This window comes from Rhineura floridana, chromosome 1 (genome assembly GCF_030035675.1).
Source record: "Rhineura floridana isolate rRhiFlo1 chromosome 1, rRhiFlo1.hap2, whole genome shotgun sequence".
NCBI classification, from domain to species: Eukaryota; Metazoa; Chordata; class Lepidosauria; order Squamata; family Rhineuridae; genus Rhineura; species Rhineura floridana.
The window spans coordinates 102,733,376-102,755,864 of NC_084480.1; the positions used below are offsets into that span (position 1 = coordinate 102,733,376).

Below are 22,489 nucleotides of genomic sequence, written 5' to 3' on the forward strand. Positions count from 1 at the left end.
AATTGTTGTTTTAAACAAATATATGTGATATATTATATGCTCAGGTAGCTCCTTCTACATACATCAAGTATTGCAAGTAAGTGTAATTGAGATATAGAAGAGGTGTACTGAACAGTTCATATACTGTAGATGTATACATGATTATTTAGTAGCTAACATTACAATTTCTAAAAAATATATAATTTTCAAATACATTATCATCTTTGCAATTAATACTATACAAAAATTTAGCAAAAAAGTACATTATACATGTGAATTTAAAGCATCTTGCATTCACAGAGTATAGGCCTTACTTGTTTTCATTGCTGGCATCATAACGAGGCATGGGGTCAATATCATTACCATTGACATCAAAACTGGCATCTGGGTCCTGTAGCCAACAGGGAAGGAAGATGGAAAGAGGGGAAAAGAATGAACTGCAGATCCTCATTAATTAGCCATTGACTCATCTGATTCATACATTCTTCAGCAGGTTTCTACAGCAGTGTAATTAGGTTAACTAACATTCCTGTGGTTTTGTGGTGGCTGCCTGTTTTAGGGAAGTACATGTTCAAAACCTACAAGATCTATACATTATTTAAATTGTATCTGGAAAAATGGAGATTACATTAAAGTATCCTCTCCTAATTTATGAAAACTACTGTCTTAATTTAAAGAGTGCTTTGTGTAGTTTTACTTTTTTACTATATTTCAAGAGTCTGTTCTTCATCAGAATTCTCTCAAACTGGATTACATTCTACTTGTTATAAACCAAAAGAGAGCCAGTGTGGTGTAGTGGTTAGAGTGTTGGACTATGACCTGGGAGACCAGGGTTCAAATCCCCACACAGCCATGAAGCTCACTGGGTGACCTTGGGCCAGTCACTGCCTCTCAGCCTCAGAGGAAAGCAATGGTGAACCACCTCTGAATACCACTTACCATGAAAGCCCTATTCATAGGGTCCTCATAAGTTGGAATTGACTTGAAGGCAGTCCATTTCCATTTTGTTATAAAGCAAAGCTATTTAAATGATTCTAAGAGAACATTACTTGCCGTTAGGAAACATTTCCATGTGTCAATAAAGAATTTAAACAAACAACTTGAAACATAAACCCATTTGGGGAAAGCATATCTTTATTAACAGGATAAGATTAATGATCCAAAACCAATAGCAAATACATTACTTTTGAGTTTGTATGTGTAGAGCAAGACCAGATTTGGTTTATCAATAGGTAACAATTCAGCAGAATAAAACAGTGATTTGAAGCACTGTGGAGACTCACATAATTCTGCATCAAGTCTGGATGGTTTCTTTCAATGCCATCATCCAAGATGGTGATTACAATGTTCTTCCCAGTATAGCCTCTCCTCCAAGCACCTACAATATTCATATCTGACTGACAGAGGTTTGTATTATCACTGCAGTGCTACAAGAAGAAAAACAAGACAAAAAACCATTGTATGCAGAAAGTTAGTCAACAGTGCAATGCAAAAAAATTAGCCTATTCATTAGCATAACCAATTAAATTATCAACAAATGAGTATATTGATTTAAACTGGAGAGACAGAAGATCAATGAAGGCATTAACAAACAGCACGATAATTTAAAAAGGGTGTTAAATGAAATTAAAATAGTTAGAGCTGGTTATTTCTTTTGAGATTGCTCATCATACCAAGGAACCGTTACTAGACCACTTAGTTGTTATTATGCACCTTTAGAATCCACATAGTTCTTTTCTAACCATTCCATACACTTGCAGAGGAAGAAAGTGCATTAGACTTTTTCAGTGGCCAAAAATAGACAAAGTGTCTGTACAGAATAGCCATGGAAACACACACACACACACACACACACACAAATGCTTGTGGGGGGGATGGGTAAATTGGAGAGATGGGGAGAGACAGTGTTATGTACTGTATAATCCCTGAAATAGCTGTCTGGAAACTTATCCAGATTCCTTTATAGCTACAAAAAAGGGTTCTTGGCATGTTTAGTACAGCATCAGCAGGAGATGAACAGCAACTATAAGAACCTGTAACCAAAACAATTCCCATAAAATACTTGTTGCTTTGGGTGTTAACACTGAATTGCAGCTGCCTATAATAACAAAAAGTTTGTATAGCACTTTATGTTAAAAGAAAACTTGATCTGTTCTCATAACTTTATTTTTTATGAGAGAAGCCACTTTATAAAGAAATGAAACTGATATTTGGCCTTTTAATGAGTATCCTATTCAGACCCTTGTTGGTGGTGCTTTGGTCTAGCTACCCTGGGCTCAGTGAGAATGAGCAGAAAAGGGAGAAAATAAATTCTCAGAGCTAGTATCACAGCAACACATACTAGCCCCAAGAGCTTTCAGAGTTCCGTCACTCATTTTTTCCAATTCCCTTATAACTCCGTGTAATCGGCCAGCACTTTGGAATTTGTAAAGGTGGCAGGTAGGTAAGAGAAAGCCATGTTTTGGCTAAGTGACCTCCATTCCCTCCTTTCTGTGTACAACCTCATTAAATGAAGCAATTCATTTGCACAACAATTTTGCCTCAAGGGATTTTAAAAATCTTGCTGACCATTCTCATTTTCTACTCTCCTGAGAAATCCCGATGTGATACTCTGAGTAGCAAGTTTTATAATGTTTCTGATCTGTAAGTGGGCTAGTTGAATGAGGGCCTATTTTAGGCATTGTACAGTTTATAGCATAAAGATTTCCATTTTACTTCAGGGCTCATTTTCAAGATATTTTGACCCTGGCAGAGCCATAGTTTCTGGTAAACCCAGGTTTCTATGCTGCCATGGGCTCAAAATTTATTTATCTATTGTATTTGTAAACCGCCCCATAGCCGAAGCTCTCTGGGCAGTTTACAGCAACTAAAAACATCAAAAACAAACATACAAATTTAAAACACATCTTTTAAAAACAATTTAAAACACAGTTTGAAAAATTTAAAACAATTTTAAAAACACATGCTAAAATGCCTGGGAGAAGAGGAAAGTCTTGACCTGGAGATGAAAAGACAACAGTGATGGCGCCAGGCGCACCTCATCAGTGAAATCATTCCATAATTTGGGGGCCACCACTGAGAAGGACCTCTCCCTTGTTGCCACCCTCTGAGCTTCCTTCGGAGTAGGCACCCCGAGGAGGGCCTTAGATGTTGAGCGCAGTGTACGGGTGGGTTCGTATTGGGAGAGGCGTTCCATCAGGTATAGTGGTCCCAAGCCGTGTAAGGGTTTATAGGTTAAAACCAGCACCTTGAATCCAGCTCGGAAACATACAGGCAGCCAATGCAAGCGGGCCAGAATTCGTTTTATATGTTCGCACTGTCTGGTCCCTGTTACCAATCTGGCTGCTGCATTTTGCACAAGCTGCAGTTTCCGAACCGTCTTCAAAGGCAGCCCCACATAGAGTGCATTGCAGTAATCTAACTTGGAGGTTACCAGAGCATGGACAACTGAAGCCAGGTTATCCCTGTCCAAATAGAGGCGCTGCTGGGCCACCAACTGAAGCTGGTAGAGGGCACTCGGTGCCACCGAGGCTACCTGAGCCTCAAGTGACAGAGATGGTTCTAGGAGAACCCCCAAGCTATGAACCTGCTCCTTCAGGGGGAGTGCAACCCCATCCAGGACAGGTTGGACATCCACCATCCGGTCAGAAGAACCACCCACTAGCAGCATCTCAGTCTTGTCTGGATTGAGCCTCAGTTTATTAGCCCTCATCCAGTCCATTGTTGCAGCGAGGCACCGGTTCAGCACATTGACAGCCTCACCTGAAGAAGATGAAAAGGAGAAATAGAGCTGTGTGTCATCAGCATACTGATGGCAACGCACTCCAAAGCTCCGGATGACTGCACCCAACGGTTTCATGTAGATGTTGAACAGCATGGGGGACAGAACTGACCCCTGTGGAACCCCATACTGGAGAATCCAGGGTGCCGAGCAATGTTCCCCAAGCACCGCCTTCTGGAGCCGACCTGCCAAGTAGGAGCAGAACCATCGCTATGCAATCCCTCCCACTCCCAACTCAGCCAGTCTTCCCAGAAGGATACCATGGTCTATGGTATCGAAAGCCACTGAGAGATCAAGAAGAATCAACAGAGTCACAGTCCCCCTGTCTCTCTCCCGACAATGGTCATCATACAGGGCAACCAAGGCTGTTTCCATGCCAAAACCAGGCCTGAAACCCGACTGAAATGGATCCAGATAATCGGTCTCATCCAAGAGTGTCTGGAGCTGGCCTGCCACCACTCATTCAAGGACCTTGCTCAGGAATGGAACATTTGCTACTGGCCTATAGTTATTAAGATTTTCTGGATCCAAGGAGGGTCTCTTCAGGAGTGGTCTCACTACTGCCTCTTTCAGGCAGCCAGGGACCACCCCCTCTTGCAGAGAGGCATTAATCACTTCCCTGGCCCAGCCGGCTGTTCCATCGCTGCTAGCTTTTATTAGTGGTTGCACGAACCTGTCCAAGCACCTTGTCGACGTCCTCAAGCTGTACCAGCTGAAACTCATCCAAGAAATCGGAACAAGGCTGTGCTCTGGATACCTTGCTTGATTCACCTGTTATAACACTGGAGTCTAAGTCCTGGCGGATGCTAAAGATTTTATCCTGGAAGTGCCTAGCAAATTCATTACAGCGGGCCTCAGATGGTTCTACCATGTCCCTGGGGCCAGAGTGTAATAGCCCCTGGACAATTCTGAAGAGTTCCACTGGGCGGCAGATTGATGATTTGATAGTGGCAGCAAAATATATATTTTTTGCTACCCTCACTGCCCCTAAATACAGCTTACCATCGGCACTTACCAGTGTATAATTGCATCCACGAGGAGTTCGTCTCCAACTGCACTCAAGCTGTCTCCTATATTGTTTCATCGCTCTCAGCTCTGGGGCATACCATGGAGCCGTACGAGCTCTACACAGGAGAGGGCACTCAGGAGCAATTGTGTCAACCACCCAGGTCATTTCTGTATTCCACAGTTCAACCAGGGTTTCGACAGGAGCACCAGCCCTATCAGCTGGAATACTCCCCAGAGCCCTTTGGAAACCATCCTGATCCATTAATCTCTGGGGGCGGACTGACTTAATAGGTCCCTCACCCTTGCAGAGGGTAAAATGTATAATTCATAATTTGCTGTTCATTAAAATTAATCCCAAAGTGGGATACAGCATAAAATATGTACTACATAAAAATAAAACTATTAAAAATCAGACAACAGTAAATCAAGATTATATCACATTGCCATGAGAGCATAAAACATCTCTTCTTGGGTAAATAAAAACATCTATACAAGATGCCTAAAACCCATCAAGGTTGGTGTCAACTGAATCCGTGAGAAGAGGGCATGCCATTATCAGGGAGCTACAATAGAGAATGCCCTCTCATGTATTGCTGCATACTGTACCATTGGCAAGTGCAGCACTATTATAAGGCATCCCCACTTGTTCTCAAAGACTGGGTTGGTGTATAGGGAAGAAGACAGTCCATTAGGTTCTAAGCCAGCCTTTCCCAACCAGTGTGCCTCCAGATGTTGTTGGAGATTGTGGTCCAACAACTGGAGGCACACTGGTTGGGAAAGGCTGTTCTAAGCTCTGTGAGGCTTTATGTCAACACAAACACCTTGAACCTGGTTTGGTAACAAACTGGCAGTCTGTGCAGTTACTTTAGAACTTCTGTTACATGTTCACGCCACTCACCAATCTTGCAGCTGCATTCTGCCACCAGCTGCAGCTTCCAAACAAAGGGCAGTCCCACATAAAATGCATTGCAATCATCCAATCACAATGTTACCAATAATCTGCTGCTGTTGGGTACAATGAACTGAATCAAAAGCCAACATTTTGTCCTTGACTGCAGCTAACCTAAGAACCAGTGTCTGTCTTGAGGGCAAACAGTTATCCAGGATTCTAACAGCAAACTTGGATGGCTCAATGCCTATCAGGTCGGAAATGAAACAGACCACCCCAAAATAAGGTAGCGTTTTCTACACAGTTGGTGGACTCTCCAAGGCTGGACTCTCAATAGGGCTGATCTCAAAGCTCCTCACTACTTGGCATCTCATTCTTGGACTGCAAAGGTGGTGAGACAGTTTTCTGCACATTCATGGATAGGCTGAAGAAATCTGCTACATTCTGGTCCCACTCAGCCCCCTCCCACATCCCTCCATCCCGGCAGCCACTATGCTGGGAAAAAGGGTAGCAGAAGGAAACATTTATTTTAATTATTTCTGCCGTGCGCTACCAGTGCAGCCAGTAACCTCCCCTCCCAGAGGCTCCTGAAGACATTCTGGATGTGGAGGCTCCTTCTGCTGGCTCTGTTCCCACCAGTCTTCAACAAGATGGACTGCTCTGCTCACTAACAGGTAATAAAGAAGGCCCTAAACTGAAGATTTACCTAAGGAGTAATGAGTAATCACTCTTACTGAGAAACAGCCTCAACCTGAAGTAGAGTTCAGGTTAATCTTACACAGGATTAGTGAATTCTTCCTAGAAACAGGGATTTACAAGACAGCAGGTATAATCTTTAACTTCACCTAGGAAAATCAAACACTCCCAATGAAATCCTTTTATGTCACTAGATCACTCACCTGTACCCTTCCCAACTTACATGCAATTCTATGCAACCCCAAAACACATTAAGGCTAGGTTTTGCCCACATCATATCAGCATGCTTCTGGCTCCAACAATTTCCTGAGGCTTCACAATCATTGGTTAGGAACACCATCAACTCACTGTGTTGATCAGACCAAGTTGTATCAGACCAAGGAAGGATGAGATCTTTTAGGTGGGGCTGCTGGTTATTTTGGAAAAGGGCAGAGTTTCAATCTCAGTAGGCACAGAGGTTTGTTCCTGATTTTGAGTCTTGATAATCTACAGGAAAAGTATACCTCTTTCTTTCTGGCATGAGCCTATGTATTTGCAAATCTTGAGTGTGATTTGATGTGAGGTCCTTCTATACTCTTAGGGCTCTAGTGTGTGATTGTATTAGTTAGAATATCAATACATGTAAATGAAAAGCTATATTTTTTCCTATTTCCCCTTTCAACAGACCAACATTTGTTTTACTTTTTGTGTGTGTATGTTCTTGATTTATTACAGGTGGAATTATATGTATTAAGAGCAATGTGCGGGTTTTAATTTCAGAAAAAGATTCCACTACACTCTTGGGGATATGTTTAGATCTCCAGTGGATAAACATGCATTGGGGTTCAGACATACACACAGAAGGAATTATAGGGGAAGGACATATTTATTCCATCCACTGAGTTCAATTCCACACATGTGCACCCATTGCTTTGGTGACAGACCATTAGTTTTCCCCAAAGTGATTTTGAGGGTGATGAAACTCATAGACTGAATGTGAAAGGAGTAATGAAGGAACTGTGAGAAGGGGGAAAAGCAGAGGGATCATTTTGAAGGGGGAACAGTATTAGGCTTAGGCATAGCAGGCATGCTTTCAATGAACATATTTTCCCCTTCCAGTTTGATCACTTTTGCAGCAAAGGGAGGGCCATCCCTTTCCCACTGTACATTGTAACTAGGGTGACAAGGGGTCTCAGAAGGATTTTTTAAAGTGTAATATACTTAATCAAAATAGACAAAAAGACTAAAGTAATGTCAACAGAAGATTTATGTAACTTTAAAGTTGACAATAAGGACATTGAACCTGTCAAGGATTATCAATACCTTGGCACAGTCATTAACCAAAATGGAGACAATAGTCAAGAAATCAGAAGAAGGCTAGGACTGGGGAGGGCAGCTGTGAGAACTAGAAAAGGTCCTCAAATGCAAAGATATATCACTGAACACTAAAGTCAGGATCGTTCAGACCATGGTATTTCCGATCTCTATGTATGGATGTGAAAGTTGGACAGTGAAAAAAGCAGATAAGAGAAAAATCAACTCATTTGAAATGTGGTGTTGGAGGAGAGCTTTGCACATACCATGGACTGCGAAAAAGACAAATAATTGGGTGTTAGAACAAATTAAACCAGAACTACCATTAGAAGCTAAAATGATGAAACTGAGGTTATACTTTGGACACATAATGAGAAGACATGATCCACTAGAAAAGACAATAATGCTGGGAAAAACAGAAGGGAGTAGAAAAGGAGGAAGGCCAAACAAGAGATGGATTGATTCCATAAAGGAACCCACAGCCCTGAACTTACAAGATCTGAACAGGGTGGCTCACGACAGATGCTGTTGGAGATCGCTGATTCATAGGGTCACCATAAATCGTAGTCGACTTGAAGGCACATAACAACAACAACAATATACTTAATGCACAATTCCAATGTCAGCTTTATATGCAGGAATCAATACAGCAGAAAATCAACATAGAAGAAACACAGAAACCTATCTGACCTCCATATTTATTATTGTCAAAACTAAAGAAAAGAATGTACAGTACCAACCAATGACCAATCCATTCATAGATTCTTCATCTCTTATCTTACAGTAAAATAAATGACAAGTCTCTTTGGTTCTTGATCTAAAACATCCACTTGCTCTGTCCTCTGGCAGCTTTCTTCCATTTCTATTAACACTTAAGAAAATAGCCCATACGGAGCTCACTGAGGGAAATGACTCAGAAGTTCTGCTATTTGGTTCAGACAAACCACGTACCTTGGGTGTGAGATTATAAACCCTCTTTCTTTAAAAGGGTTTGGAAACCTGCCATAAGACAGATTCTTTCTCCTTTAGTGATGTCAGCAGGCTGTCCTTGCCTGAACTTTTGCCACTCCAGCAAGAGCAAAATCTTTACTGCCCCTGGCATGTCTTCCTTAAATGTGCTGTACAGAAAAGGCGGATGCATTCACTTTCTTTTAATTGTCTTGTGGGAGTTATATGAACTCGGGGAACAGCAGGAAGCAGATTGAAACAGAGCTGAAAAGAAGGATAAGAACCTGTGTGCAACTTTAAATTCCCCAAGGCAATAGAGGAAGCAGGATCGCACCCATTCCTTCCCTGATCATGTCATTTACTCCTCCCAGGTCTCTGCTGTGCAACACACCAGTCAGGTATGCTTTAAGTTGGATTCCTGTATTAAGCAGGGGGTTGGACTCGATGGCCTGATAGGGCCTTTCCAACTCTACTATTCTGTGATTCTATGATACTTGTTTTGCTGTGTAGTCCTGCTTCTTAAAGCAGGTGGAAGAGGGGACAGTTGGCAAGACTGGGTGAAGAATAGGTGGGTGAAGCTATGGCTGCCTCTTCTCTCAAAACTTCAGTCTGCACAAGCCTAATTAGGGTACATGAATAGGAGACAAAACAGTAGCCCCTGAAAAGGACCATGCAGTTCACAGTTCAAAACACATCAACTGGCAATAACCCATACATATCAAAGCTTGTCTTCGTAGTTCTGTCTATATTCTAGAGCAGGGCTTTTCAAACTGTCTGCCACTAGGGCCCACATGAGACATCTGAAAATTACTGAGGCCCACCAATGACAAAATGGTAAAATGAGGCACAGAAAGCAACAAAATCGTGGCTGATGGAGGCAGAATTTGGCATAATCAGCTGGCAATCATTGACATCATTTTCTGCTGATGTCTAATCCATCTTGGAAATTGCTAAATTCTTTCCACAGCGTTTTCCGTATGGCAAGGGTTTCCATAGCTCAACTTTCCACAAGCTAACTGCAGTCATTTGTTCTGGAGGTATTATGCCAGTCCCCCCATTTTAGGAAGAGTTTGCTGATCCAGAGGATCTAAGTGGAGAAGACTTTTACTTTTGTATCTTCCCCTTTCCACCCACACATGCATCTCAAAGTATTTTTACTCATCTCTTGCAATTTCTCCTCCCATTCTCCTTTCATACTCAGTTTGTACCATATTCCCCCACAATAGCTAGTTTCTTTTAATCCTTCTGTATGTTAACAAGATTGATACTGTTGATGTTTTTTTATTATTATTATGTTCTGAATTGTTTTTATGATATTGTATTATTCTTGCTATGGAAGCCGCTTTGAGGTCACCTGGTGATGAAAGCCGGCATACAAATATACTAACTAAATAAATATTTTGAAGGAAATATCAATATTTCCTGTTAAAACATTGATATTTGGAAGGAAATATCAATATTTTAAAGGAAATCTTGATAAATTATCATTCTTACAATCAACATTTTAGAAGCAGATTCTTTTAAAAAATCTGTTTTCATAAAAGCATTAAAATCTGATCCTCAATGATTGAGAATACGTGAATTAATGGAAAATTCAGTACCAAATCCAAACTGGGTGGAATTCTAGCACATCCCTACCCTGGACCCATTGATTTATGACTACCCATTCACAAATAATCCCTTTTTAGGGAAGATGATCAAGAGGTTTGTGTTGCAACAATTGCAAGTACTCTTGGATGAAACAGATTATTTCGATCCATTCCAATCTAGGTTGACACCTTGTTATGGGACTGAATCCATCCTGGCCACCCTGATGGGTTACCTTTATTGGGAGAAGGACAGGGGGAGTGTGACCCTGTTATTCTGACTTGATCTTTCAGCAGCTTTGGATACCATTTATCATGGTATTCTTCTAAGCCAACTTAATGAGATTGGTATCAGAGGCACACTATTACAGTGGTTCCAATCATATCTCTAGGGTTGGTGTCGGAAAATAGCTTTGGGTGATTGTCTTTTGTTCCCCTGGCAGTTGTGCTGTGGGTGCCACAGAGACCATCTTGTCTGCAATGTTTATCATCTTGTTTAACATCCATATGGAGCCATTGGGAACGGTCATTAGGATATTTGGGGTGAGGTGTCATCCGCTCTATTTCTAGGTAACATCTGAATTGGGGGAGGCCATACAAGCCCCGGTCCAGTGTATGGAGTCAGTGGTGGGCTGGATGAGGGTCAGCAAACTAATTATGAATCCTAGCAAGACAGAGGCACTGTAGGTAGGTGGTTCCCGTGTCCAGATAACTAATAAATTACCTGCTTTAGATGGGACTGTACTCCCCCTAAAATATGAGGTTCAACATCTGAGGGTGCTCCTAGATGCATCTTTGTCATTCGAGGTCCAGGTGACCTCGGTGGCTAGGAGTGCCTTTTACCAGGTTTGGCTGGTAAGACAGCTGCAACTATTTCTGGACCGGAATAGCCTGACAACTGTCATTCATGAACTGGTAACCCCAGGGTTGGATAAACTGCAATGTGTTCAATGTGATGCTGTCCTTTAGATTGGTCTGGCAGCTGCAGCTGGTACAAAATGGACAGCTCAACTGCTTACTGGGGCAGGATATTGCCAACATGTTACACTGCTGCTAAAAGAATAGCACTGAGTGCCAATTAGCTACCAGCCTAAGTTCAAGGTGCTAGTTTTGGTGTATAAAGCCATAAACAGTTTTGGACCAGGATACCTGAAAGATCATCTCACCCCTTATATATCCAGTTGATCACTGATATCTGCAGGTGAGGGCCTCCTTCAGATACCATCTTATTAGGAGGTTTATTCTACACAACATAGGAATCAGGCCTTAAGTGTTCTAACCTTTGGAATTACCTTCCCTTAAATATTAGACAGGTGATATCTCTGTTGTCTTTTTGGAGTCTACAAAAAATCTTCCTCTGCCAATAAGCTTTTAAGTAGATTCCCTTACCCCAGTCTGCATCTGTTTTGGAATTTTTTAAAAGATATCTTAATATGTTTTTGGTATGTTATAACATGTTGTTTCTTGCCCCGGTCTCCTTTTGGGAGGAAGGATGGAATATACATTTAATAATAAACAAACCTTTTATCTCACTTTCTAATTTCCTTCAACACCTCCTCTGGTCCTTTCCCCTCATATAAGGAATAACTTCCTTCTCTTCTCTCCCCTGAACCTTTCTAACTTCTCTGTCTCCCAGCTACCTTTACTCAGCATGCAAGAGGTTGCTGGTGCTGGTATTGGTCCAGCCACAAGGCAATGGCATAGCTAGGGATGGGGCAGGAAGTAAAAATGGGACCCATCTAAAAGTGGCCCAAGGCCCAATTGTAGGTCCTAGCCAACTGTTTGAGAAACACTGCTCTGGAGACTTTGTAATGAAAATAGTAGGGCAAGGTATCTGAAATGATGTGTGTTGGCTTGAACCCTTATGTTTCATTGTTAACTAATCCTTGCTTGGGAAAAACATTACTTCTAGTCCTTCAAACTCTCATGTTAGGGATGTTGTAGGGTTCATAGGGTTTTGTAGGGATTTTGAGCAGCTCAAGATGTGATGAGCTCCATTTAAAGTTGCTTCTCTCAAGTGGCTTTTCCATAGTGATTATAATGTGTGGTTTAATGTGTGGACTGGCTTGAGATGTCATGAAGGAATGTATGGACACTAGAAGCTTCTATATAATGTTTTTATTCATAAGCCTTACTGCTCTAAAACAAGACCTGATTTCTGGAAATGATTTCACAATTCACTTTATTTGCTTCTGCTAGTCTTTTTATTTTTACACGGTTTTGTTTTCAAACCAAATAATGTTTCAAAACCTGACCCAACACTGTGTAGAAAAGAAATAAACTGGGAAAAGGTGGGAATGTCCTTGCCCCCACACCCGCCAAAGAAGACTCGTGAGACGTGGCATTGGTTTAAATGTTATATTTATTAAATATAACATAATCTGAATCCAAATTCAAACATATCCAATCATAATTAATAACTGCTTATAACCCCCGGGCAGGTGAGGAATTACACTATTCTGGTGGGGATGGAATCCCCCCAGTCTCCTGGGCATGTATCACAGCTGATAGCTGTGGGCTCTGATGCAAGGATATGGGCCAAGACTCCCTCCTTGCCCAGTGAACCTTGGGAGTGGTCTGCCATGCGCATCCTGGCCCCGCTGTACCCGCGTTCACCCCAATGCGCATGACAATCCACAGGGGCACCCACCAGTTATCCGCAGACCAATGTCCTGCAAGATTCCTGAGGGGTGTCCTTACCCAAAATTGCCTCAGGATACCTACCTCTCTCTCCATCAAATTCCTCACCTGCCCGAACTCAATGCCACAAGAGGTGTATAGCTCATGTTTATACACCCCGCCCCACCAACCTCAACAACTTAACCAACCCTTTGTGTAAGTCCTCCAAAAACATGTCGCATCCAAGTTCAGAAAGGTGCACACCATCCTCCCTAAAGAGATGAGGATAATCCACACCAATCCCTGGATGCAGAATGTAGCCCCATCCATTCTTCAAAATAAACTTCTTAATTCTCCCGTTCACCCCATGCCTGGCTCTATCAATTTTATTGGGGTAAACCGCCCCTCTCCAAACACGCAAACGAACACGAGGAGAAGAGTTAGGGAGGGGGAGCAGCACTAAATACTACCGCTCCCCTCCCCCTCCCATTGAGGCGTGACGCGGCCTCACCCTACTCCCTCACCCAATCGGGAGTAGACCTCCCAAGCCTTCTAACTCTTATGGGGTGAAAGCAAACATGCCCCCACCATAAAGGGGGAACGTCATTATGTTTACAACGAAGATTGCAGTTGAAATGGAATACAAAATGATCTGAGGAACAGTTGATCTTAGCCTCAAAAATGGGCTAAACCTCTGAAAATACCATCTACATTTTAATTTATGTCATTATGACTTACTGTGTCTCCCAGCAATATCCTAGACACTCTTATATGATTATATGAAGTATGACAGTTTACCATCATGCATGGCTGAATCTAAGCTGAATTGGTACCTAAATTAATCAACTACCATGGGCAAATCTTTTAAAATGCCCAAGTATATGCTTTATTAAACCATACAAAACTCTAATTCTAGATACGTCCATTTAAATGATTATTTATTCACTAATAGGCAAAAAACCTTGCGGTTTAAGAACGTACCTATAGCCTACAGATATTTCTATCAAACTTTAAAAAGCAGGGAGATGGCAATGTCCACAATACAATAATTTACCAATAATGCAATGTTGGCTGATAATGTATGCATTGCTATTTGACACTATATTATTATCAGGGATATGACAAGTTTCATTAGGGTGTTCTGCAGTACCTATACAAACTGATAAGTTGTAAGGCCATGTCATTACCATCACAAAAAATAAATGTATATTCACTAACAGGCAAAAAACCTTGTGGTTTAAGAACGTACCTATAGCCAACAGATATTTCTATCAAACTTTTAAAAGCAGGAAAATTGGGCAGCTATAGTGAATGCACCAGGGGAGCAGGAGACCTGAACTCCTTTCTCAGATATTGTACTGCCCTACAAATTTGTCAAAATGCAAACACAATTTGGGTTGGTGTTTCACAGTCCAATCCACTTCCTGTGTAGCTTGGAAGAATTTGGTAATATGTGCCTCTGTGCATATGGTGAGTGGTGGCAACACCTGCAATCAGCCCAAATAATAGAAAGAAGACATGTGCTGTGCTGATCTTGTTTTAGCAGGGAGGAAGCAACATTATTAAGACAGTTGACATAGTTCAGATGGTCACTTTAAATATGTCTGATTTGCTTTGCAATTTTAGTGAAGTTTCCTATAGGAAATTTTTCTTTTGCTTCTATTTCTGTGAATATGTGAAGTACAGCAACAAAATCATGACTGTCTCAAGTGAAGTCTGGTATGGGTGTGGCCCCCTGATTAGGCAAGCCAAGCAGTTGTGAGTCTGGCTTTTAGAACACTGACACTTGGTTCTTACTGAGCATGTCTGACATTATCATTCAGTTCAATGCAATGTTTATTAAATTAATTAAAATTAATTAAAAATCAGCCAGGCATTTTTTTAATTTTTCAACTGCAGAAGATGAAGGTCAGAAGATGAAGCCTGATTTTTAATGAATTTCAAGAGATCATGAGAACTCTGATAGAAAAAAGTCCAAAAGGGGTCTGGGTTTTTTTCTCTCTCTGTTTAGACTTTGAACTCTCAATTCTTTCTGACTGTTTTATCGCCATGAAAATTGAGAGTGTTGTTAAGCAAGCTTTTCTGAGTTCAGGATTATAAGTTTTGTAAGGTTTTGTTTTGAAATGAGCTTATGGGAAGCATCAGAATGGCATGGGGGTATTTTCAATTTAACATTGCGGAATGTGAAAAATCCACGCTGGCTATAGTATACAGCCACTCTTGTGGCTGTATAATTTACTTTTTACACCCACCTTTTCTCCAAGGAACTCAAGGTGGTGTACAAACATGGTTCTTCCCTTCCGATTTTATCCTCACAACAACCATGTTTGTACACCACCTTGAGTTGCTTGGAGAAAAGGTGGGTGTAATAAATAAATAAATAAATAATCATTTAAAAGGAAGTATCTAGTATTAGGTATAATGGTTAGTGTTGGACTGGGACTTGGGCAACTAGGGTTCAAATCCCCACTGAGAGACAGCGAGCTTCATGGCCAAGCGGGGATTTGAACCCTAGTTGCCCAACACTAACCATTATACCGCACTGGTGAAATATTTTAAAAATAAACACTCTGAAATATTTACCTCGAAATTTCTCAAGCTCAAAACTGTTGCAGGTCATGTGGAATATGAGGTATTAATTTGACTTTTAATTATTATTGATTATTATTATTGATTGTTATTGATTGTTATTATTATTGATTGACATTGTTATTGCTTGTTATTGATTGCAAATAAGTATTTTAGGTACCAATTGAGTTAAACAAATCATATTATTATACAGCCACGAGAGTGGCTGTATACTATAGCCAGTAGCGATTTTTCGCGTTCTACCATGTTAAATGAAAATACCCCCCATACCTTTCTGGTGCTTTCTATAGTCCCAATTCAAAACAAAAACTTACAAGTCTTATACTGTTGGATTCAGAATCGCTTGCTCTACAACTCTGAAAGTTTTCTTGGTGATACACAACCCCCCCCACGGAGAATTCACAGGTTAAAGTGAAAAACGGGAGAGAGAAAAACAAGAAGCTGTTTGGACTTCTTCCTTGAGAAGTTCTCATAATCTATTGTTGTTCATTAAAACTCAGAGATGACTGTAAGGTATCTCTAATCAAATCCCTGAGCTTGCCCCAAACACAGACCTTCATCTTCAGTAGGTTTAAAGTAAAAAAACGGCATGGTTTGTTTTTAATTAATAGATAAGAAAATGCATTACTGTAGATTATAACATCACACAGGCGCAGTAGAAACCAGGAGTTCTTTCGTTTCACTCCCCCTCCCCCTCCCCTTCCAGTTACTTGGAGGAAGTAGGGGAAGTCTTCTGCTCCTGTGATTGGTGGGCAATAGACATGTGACTCACACTGGACTTCTCCTCAGCTCCCTCGTGCTCTGTGTGAGGAAGCACAAGGGAGGAAATGGAGACCCAGATGGTCAGGAGAGAGAGAGAGAGAGAAATGGATGGTGGAGGGAGAAAGCCAGAGGACAAGGATGATGGAGAAGGCAGCAGCAGAATGGAGGTGAGTGACGGTGATGTGTGTGTGTGTTCCCACCCCCACTGTCTCCTGCAGCCTGCTCTTTCCACTGGCTCAATCGCCCTGCCAGCCCCCCTATCCTTAAATGGGTTTATAAATGAGTTATTTTGAGATTGCATGAGACTTTGTAACACTTTAATCCTGAATTTAGATCTCACACACACACACACACACACACACACACACACACACACACACACACACACACACACACACACACACACACAATCATTAGTATATTCATAGTGCAGCAGTGGGGAGGGGTGGATATAGTGCTTGAGAATGCATCAGCCCTGCAAAGTAGCCTAGTGTGGCTGTACAGATATTGGGGGGGGCTGAGAGGGAGTTGTGTGTATGACAACGCTGAAGTGTAGTCCAGTGTTGTTCAGTCTCTTGGTTTTGTGTTTCTCATGGTGTGTCTAACTCCGGTTTAATTTCATTTTTTAACTTTCCCACACACACCCATGTATGTAAAATTACATAGATTACTAAATTACCCTGATAAACAAGTGAAAATAAATTCATCATTAGTTATACAGCCACGAGAGTGGCTGTATACTATAGCCAGCGTCGATTTTTCGCATTCCGCAATGTTAACTTGAAGATGCCCCCCGCATGCCATTCTGATGCTTCCCATAAGCTCATTTCAAAACAAAATTTTACAAAACTTATAGTACTAAACTCAGAAACGCTTGCTAAACAACCCTCTCATTTTTTATGATGATACACAAAACAGTCAGAGAGAATACAGAGTTCAAAGTCTAAAAAGAGAAAAAAACCTCAGAGCCGTTTTAGGCTTTTTTCTCTGAGAGTTCTCATAAACTGTTAAAATTCATTAAAAATCAGCCATGTTCACAGAGTACCTGTAATCCTAATACTGACCTTGCCCCATACTCTGACCTTCATCTTCTGCAGTTTAAAAGCTAAAAAAATGCCTAGCTGATTTTTAATTAATTTAAGAAATTTTGGCTGGAAGCCAATGATAACGTGGAGCATGCTCAGTAAGAACCAACTGTCAGTGTTCTAAAAGCCTCACAGCTGCTGGGCTTGGCTAATCAGGGGGCCACACCCACACCAGACTTTGATTTCACTTGAGACAGTCATGGCTTCCCTCAGAGAATCCTGGGAAGTGTAGTTTGTGAAGGGTGCTGAGAGGAGACTGCTATTCCTCTGACAGAGCTTCAGTGGCCAGACTGGTTTAACAGTCAGCCACTCTGACTGAAGGTCTGTGAGGGGAACAAGGCGTCTCCTAGCAACTCTCAGCACCCTTCACTATCTACACTTCCCAGGATTCTTTGAGCAAAGCCATGACTGTCCAAAGTGAAATAAAGGCCTGGTGTGGATGTGGCCAGGGACAGCTTTGGTTTAAATTTGGGTGGGGGGCTACATGTGCCTGTTGTAGAATAAAAAGGTGGGGGAAATGCTGAAAAGCAATGATACTGTTCACAATGATTTCCTTTTGGTCTCTGCTATCTTTTTGGCACCTTTTGAAGACTTTTCCTCTTTTAACAAGACCTGCAAGACCTGCTCCCTGCATTTCTGGCTGATTTCCACCTGGCCTGGAAGGGCGGGGCCCTGTCTCTCTCCAGCTACAAAAGCAGCAACTGCTGAAGGGGCCAGAGACCGTGTGTGTGTATGTGTGCGTGAACCTGCTGCTGGGGATGTCTATAGACTACTGGGGTTTTGTTTTGTATTATATGTTATATTTTACTCTATGTTATATTTTAGTCTATGTACGCCGCCTAGAGTGGCCGTTAATTCGGCCAGATAGGCGGCCTAGAAATAAAATTTTATTATTATTATAATATTAACAAGCCTTTTAAGTTGAGACCTATCCCAGTCTGCGTCTGTGTTAGAATTGCTTTTAATATGTTTTCTTTAATAATATTTTAACCCTTTTTTAAAAGCTTTTTTAAAAACGTTTTTAATGTCGTTTTGTTTTAAGGTATTTTAAGGTCTTTTTATGATGTTTTAAAGTGTTTTTATCATTTCTGTTTGCCGCCCTGGGCTACTGCTGGGAGTAAGGGCGGGATATAAATCAAATAATAAATAAATAAAGGAAAGGGGCTTCCCTTCTGCACAGTACCCACCCACCCAATCTCCTCCCCCCTCCCCTCCCTGCCCCTCCCGCAGGTCAGTGTTAGACTATGACCTGGGAGACCAGAGTTCAAATCCCCACACAGCCATGAAGCTCACTGGGCGACCTTGGGCCAGTCACTGCCTCTCAGCCTCACAAGAAGGCAATGGTAGAACCACATCTGAATACCGTTTACCATGAAAACCCTATTCATAGGGTCAACATAAGTCAGGATTGACTTGAAGGCGGTCCTTTTCCATTTTCAAACAAGATTGCACAGAAATAAATCCCATTGAACTCAAGAAGTATGCAAACAATCAAACCCACCCTCCCTTCTCCTCCCTCCTATTCCCTCCATCTTGCCTCTTCCCTCCCCCTTCCTTTGCCCTTCCCTCCCCATCCCCAACCCCTTCCAATCTCCTCCTTCCCCTCCTCCCCCTCCCCTTCCTCCTCCCCATGGTCAGTTTTACCTATCTTAAGCATGATTGCATGGAAGTAAATACCATTGAACTCTATAAGCCTGCAAATGATCAAACCTGCCCTCCCCTCCCCCTTCCTTTGCCCCCTCCAATATGGTCCTTCCCCCTCCTCCTCCCCCATGGTCAGTTTTTCCTATCCTAACCATGATTGCATAGGAGTAAATCCCATTGTAAGCATGCAAATGATCAGACCTGCCTTTTCCCTCCTTCCCCTCTACCTTCCCCCCTTCCTTCCTCCTCCTCCCCTGCCCACTCCAGCCCCCCTCCCTCTCCCCCTGGTCAGTTTTACCTATCCCAGTGCTCCCCTCTGTGTTTCCTCCCCTCATCCCTTGTGGTCAGTTTCACCTTTCCTAAGCATGATTGCAGGGGAGTAAATCCCACTGAACTCAATAAGCATGCAAATGATCAATCCGTTCTCAGCAAACCTGGACAGGATCCCATTTCTTACCTCCCTGATTAAAAAGCAGGGAAATTCACTAATAGGGAAAAAACCTTGCGGTTTAAGAACATACCTATAGCCAACAGATATTTCTATCCAACTTTTAAAAGCAGGGAAATTGGGCAGCTATAGTGAATGCACCAGGGGAGCAGGAGACCTGACCTCCTCTCTCAGATATTGGACTGCCCTACAAATTTGTCAAAATGCAAACACAATTTGGGTTGGTGTTTCACGGTCCAATCCACTTCCTGTGTAGCTTGGAAGAATTTGGTAATATGTGCCTCTGTGCATATGGTGAGTGGTGGCAACACCTGCAATCAGCCCAAATAATAGAAAGAAGACATGTGCTGTGCTGATCTTGTTTTAGCAGGAAGGAAGCAACATTATTAAGACAGTATAGTTCAGATGGTAACTTTAAATATGTTTGATTTACTTTGCAATTTTAGTGAAGTTTCCTATAGGAAATCATTTTCTTTTGTTTCTATTTCTGTGAATATATGAAGTAGAGCAAAATTTGCACTAAAAAAACTCCAAACATAATTGTGGAATAATGGCACTGACTTCTGCAGAATAGTCTCCAGTGGACCTCAGGAGTGTCTCAATCTGCACAAGATAAAACAGTTGGAGGTGAAATATATTCTAGCAAAATTCCAGGTGTGCTCTATGTTTTTAATTGACCGTGCCCACCTTGCCTTAAATGAAGTGGTTTAAACATAGGCTGAAAACATGCATCCTCTTTTTCCCCACAGCTAAGAGTCATTGCTGAAGGAGCAACATATTGTAATCAGTCTGATTTTACATCAAACTGCAGTTTCAGATTCAACTGTTAATGCACCCAAAATAGAAATAGAACATAACCTCCAGTTTGAAACAGAAAAGGCTGTCTTCACCATCATATGGCATTGACCAATAAAAAGACTTTGAAATTAATAAAATAAATTTGACACAGATTTCTAGGATGAATAATGAGGGGAATAAAACTTTCTAGTTTAGATTCTCTGTAGAAACATTAGTAACACAGGAAAGAAGCAAAGTAAGAAGAACACCAACAAACACACAAAAATATAAATCTCAATCTTTGGAGATGGCAGGTGTTGCCACCACTCACCATATCCTCAGAGGCACATGTTACAAAATTCTTGCAAGCTACACAGGGAGTGGATTGGACTGTGAAAGACCAACCCAAATTGTGTTTGCATTCTGACAAATTTGTAGGGCAGTCCAATATCTGAGAGAGGAGGTCAGGTCTCCTGCTCCCCTGGTGTATTCACTATAGCTGCCCAATTTCCCTGCTTTTTAAAGTTTGATAGAAATGTCTGTGGGCTATAGGTACGTTCTTAAACTGCAAGGTTTTTTGCCTATTAGTGAATAACAATTTATATGTACAGTAAAGCAAGTAATCAAAATTAAAGGGTTCTTCTTTTTAACTTACAAAGTTTACTATTGTTCTATTAGATGATAGTTCTTATCATGTGGGTGCAATTCCCTCCAGATATGACACAAATCTTGGCTCGAGATCTCAAAAGTGACCAGCAATATTGCTATTTATCTTATATCTCCCCACTCCCTAGAGTCTCCTTCAGAAGACATGTTGAAGTCACCCCTACTAGTAGGTCTCCTTAAATGAAACCATGTAGCTTCTCATGCAAGTTTGAAATAAAAGTGATTTGTCCTTTCTTTTGGGCCATATACTAGGGCTAAGGTGAGTAGGCAATCTCTTAGGCAACCCTGTAGAAACACATACCGACTATTTGGGTCCACCAAAGTTTCATTCATTTTAGAAGGGCAATTTTTTGAGATGATTATGACTACACCCCACAACTTGGTCCCAGCATGGTTAACGAGCAAAGTCAAGGAAATTATAAGAGGCAAGAAGGCATTTTTGAGAAAAACTGAAGTTTTGTCCAAATCAGAATAAAAAGGAACACAAATTACGGCAAAAGAAATGCAAGCAGGCATACAGGATGCAAAACAAAATTTAAGGAGCACATTGCTAAATATTAATTTTGTACCAGGTTTAGCTAATAGAAACAAAGGTAGTATTAAACGTAATTGTGCCTTCTATACTGATGTTTGCTGGTCACTAGAAATATAAGAAGAGACCTCTAAAATGAGACTAGCTCAAAAAAATGCGGGATACTATTTTATTGTTAAAACTAACTGCATACCATAAGTTCCCAAATGTGTTTCATTGCATTAATGAAATATGGAGTCCATTAGCTATGTATATAAAGTACCAGTTTGTCATAACTAATTTGAGTGGTTAAACCTCATATAAATGCTGCCTGTAGAAATGATACATCATGTGAACAATGCTGAGCAAAATGATGATACTGTTGTAATAGAAAAAAGAAACATGCAATTTATGAGAATGAACAATTATGGGCCTCACAAAAATTTATGCATGTATTTAAAATAACTTTCTGTTTATTGGGACCTTTGGAGCCATTAAGGTGTATCATGGAAGCAGGACAATGGTTAAATGCTCATATACACCTCTATCAATTTTCTTTAGATAGCTGTAGCAGTAATGAGTATATAACGAGCTGTTATAGTTCAAATTATTTCCAGTGTTAACACTAACAAATCTAAGATGTAGTTACTGAGAATGCATTCTGATCAGGAGCTGAACATCAATAAAGACAACAGATAAGTCTGTGGCCTGAGTTCATACTATAGGACAGAGAGATTACAGTCTGCTATCAGGATTTGTGATTCCTCAAAGGTGTAAGAAAAAGAAATACAGTGGCCAAGAATCAAATAACTGTAGAACTAGTTCGATGAGCCACTGGGAGGTTTATAGTTATTTTTCTCAAACAGTACCTCCCTACCAATGCTTCACAGCAAACAGAGGGGAGTTTGAAAAGTAGTTTGCAATAAACCTCTTCTGAGACCCTAAACAGCTCTTTGAATCCTGGTCGGTATTTTTCATTTGAAAGTCATTCACAGTGCCAGAAGAATTCACAAGCATATCAATAGTATATACTGATGCTATGATAAGCTAAAAATCCATCATCCTTAACATGTCTTGCTCCCTTGCAGAGTATAAGATGCTTGTGGCATTTTATCCAACATGTTCCAAAGCCAGTAACAGAACTTCTGCAAACTCCCCGCAGCAAGCTAGTTCACATGCATTTTTTAAAAAACAACAACAAGAATTCT

The 22,489-nt window shown here is 41.1% G+C and overlaps 1 protein-coding gene across 2 annotated transcripts in view; it reads right to left on the reverse strand.

Moving 5' to 3' along the window:
- Positions 1-22,489, reverse strand: part of PCSK5 (proprotein convertase subtilisin/kexin type 5) — a 471,327-nt gene that overhangs the window by 341,424 nt on the left and 107,414 nt on the right. For both annotated transcript variants that reach the window (XM_061627751.1, XM_061627741.1), the window contains exons 4-5: positions 1,263-1,406; positions 294-370 (exon numbers count right to left, since the gene is read on the reverse strand). In XM_061627751.1, coding sequence (XP_061483735.1) covers positions 294-370; positions 1,263-1,406 — 221 coding nt within the window. The remainder of the gene's footprint in view (positions 1-293; positions 371-1,262; positions 1,407-22,489) is intronic.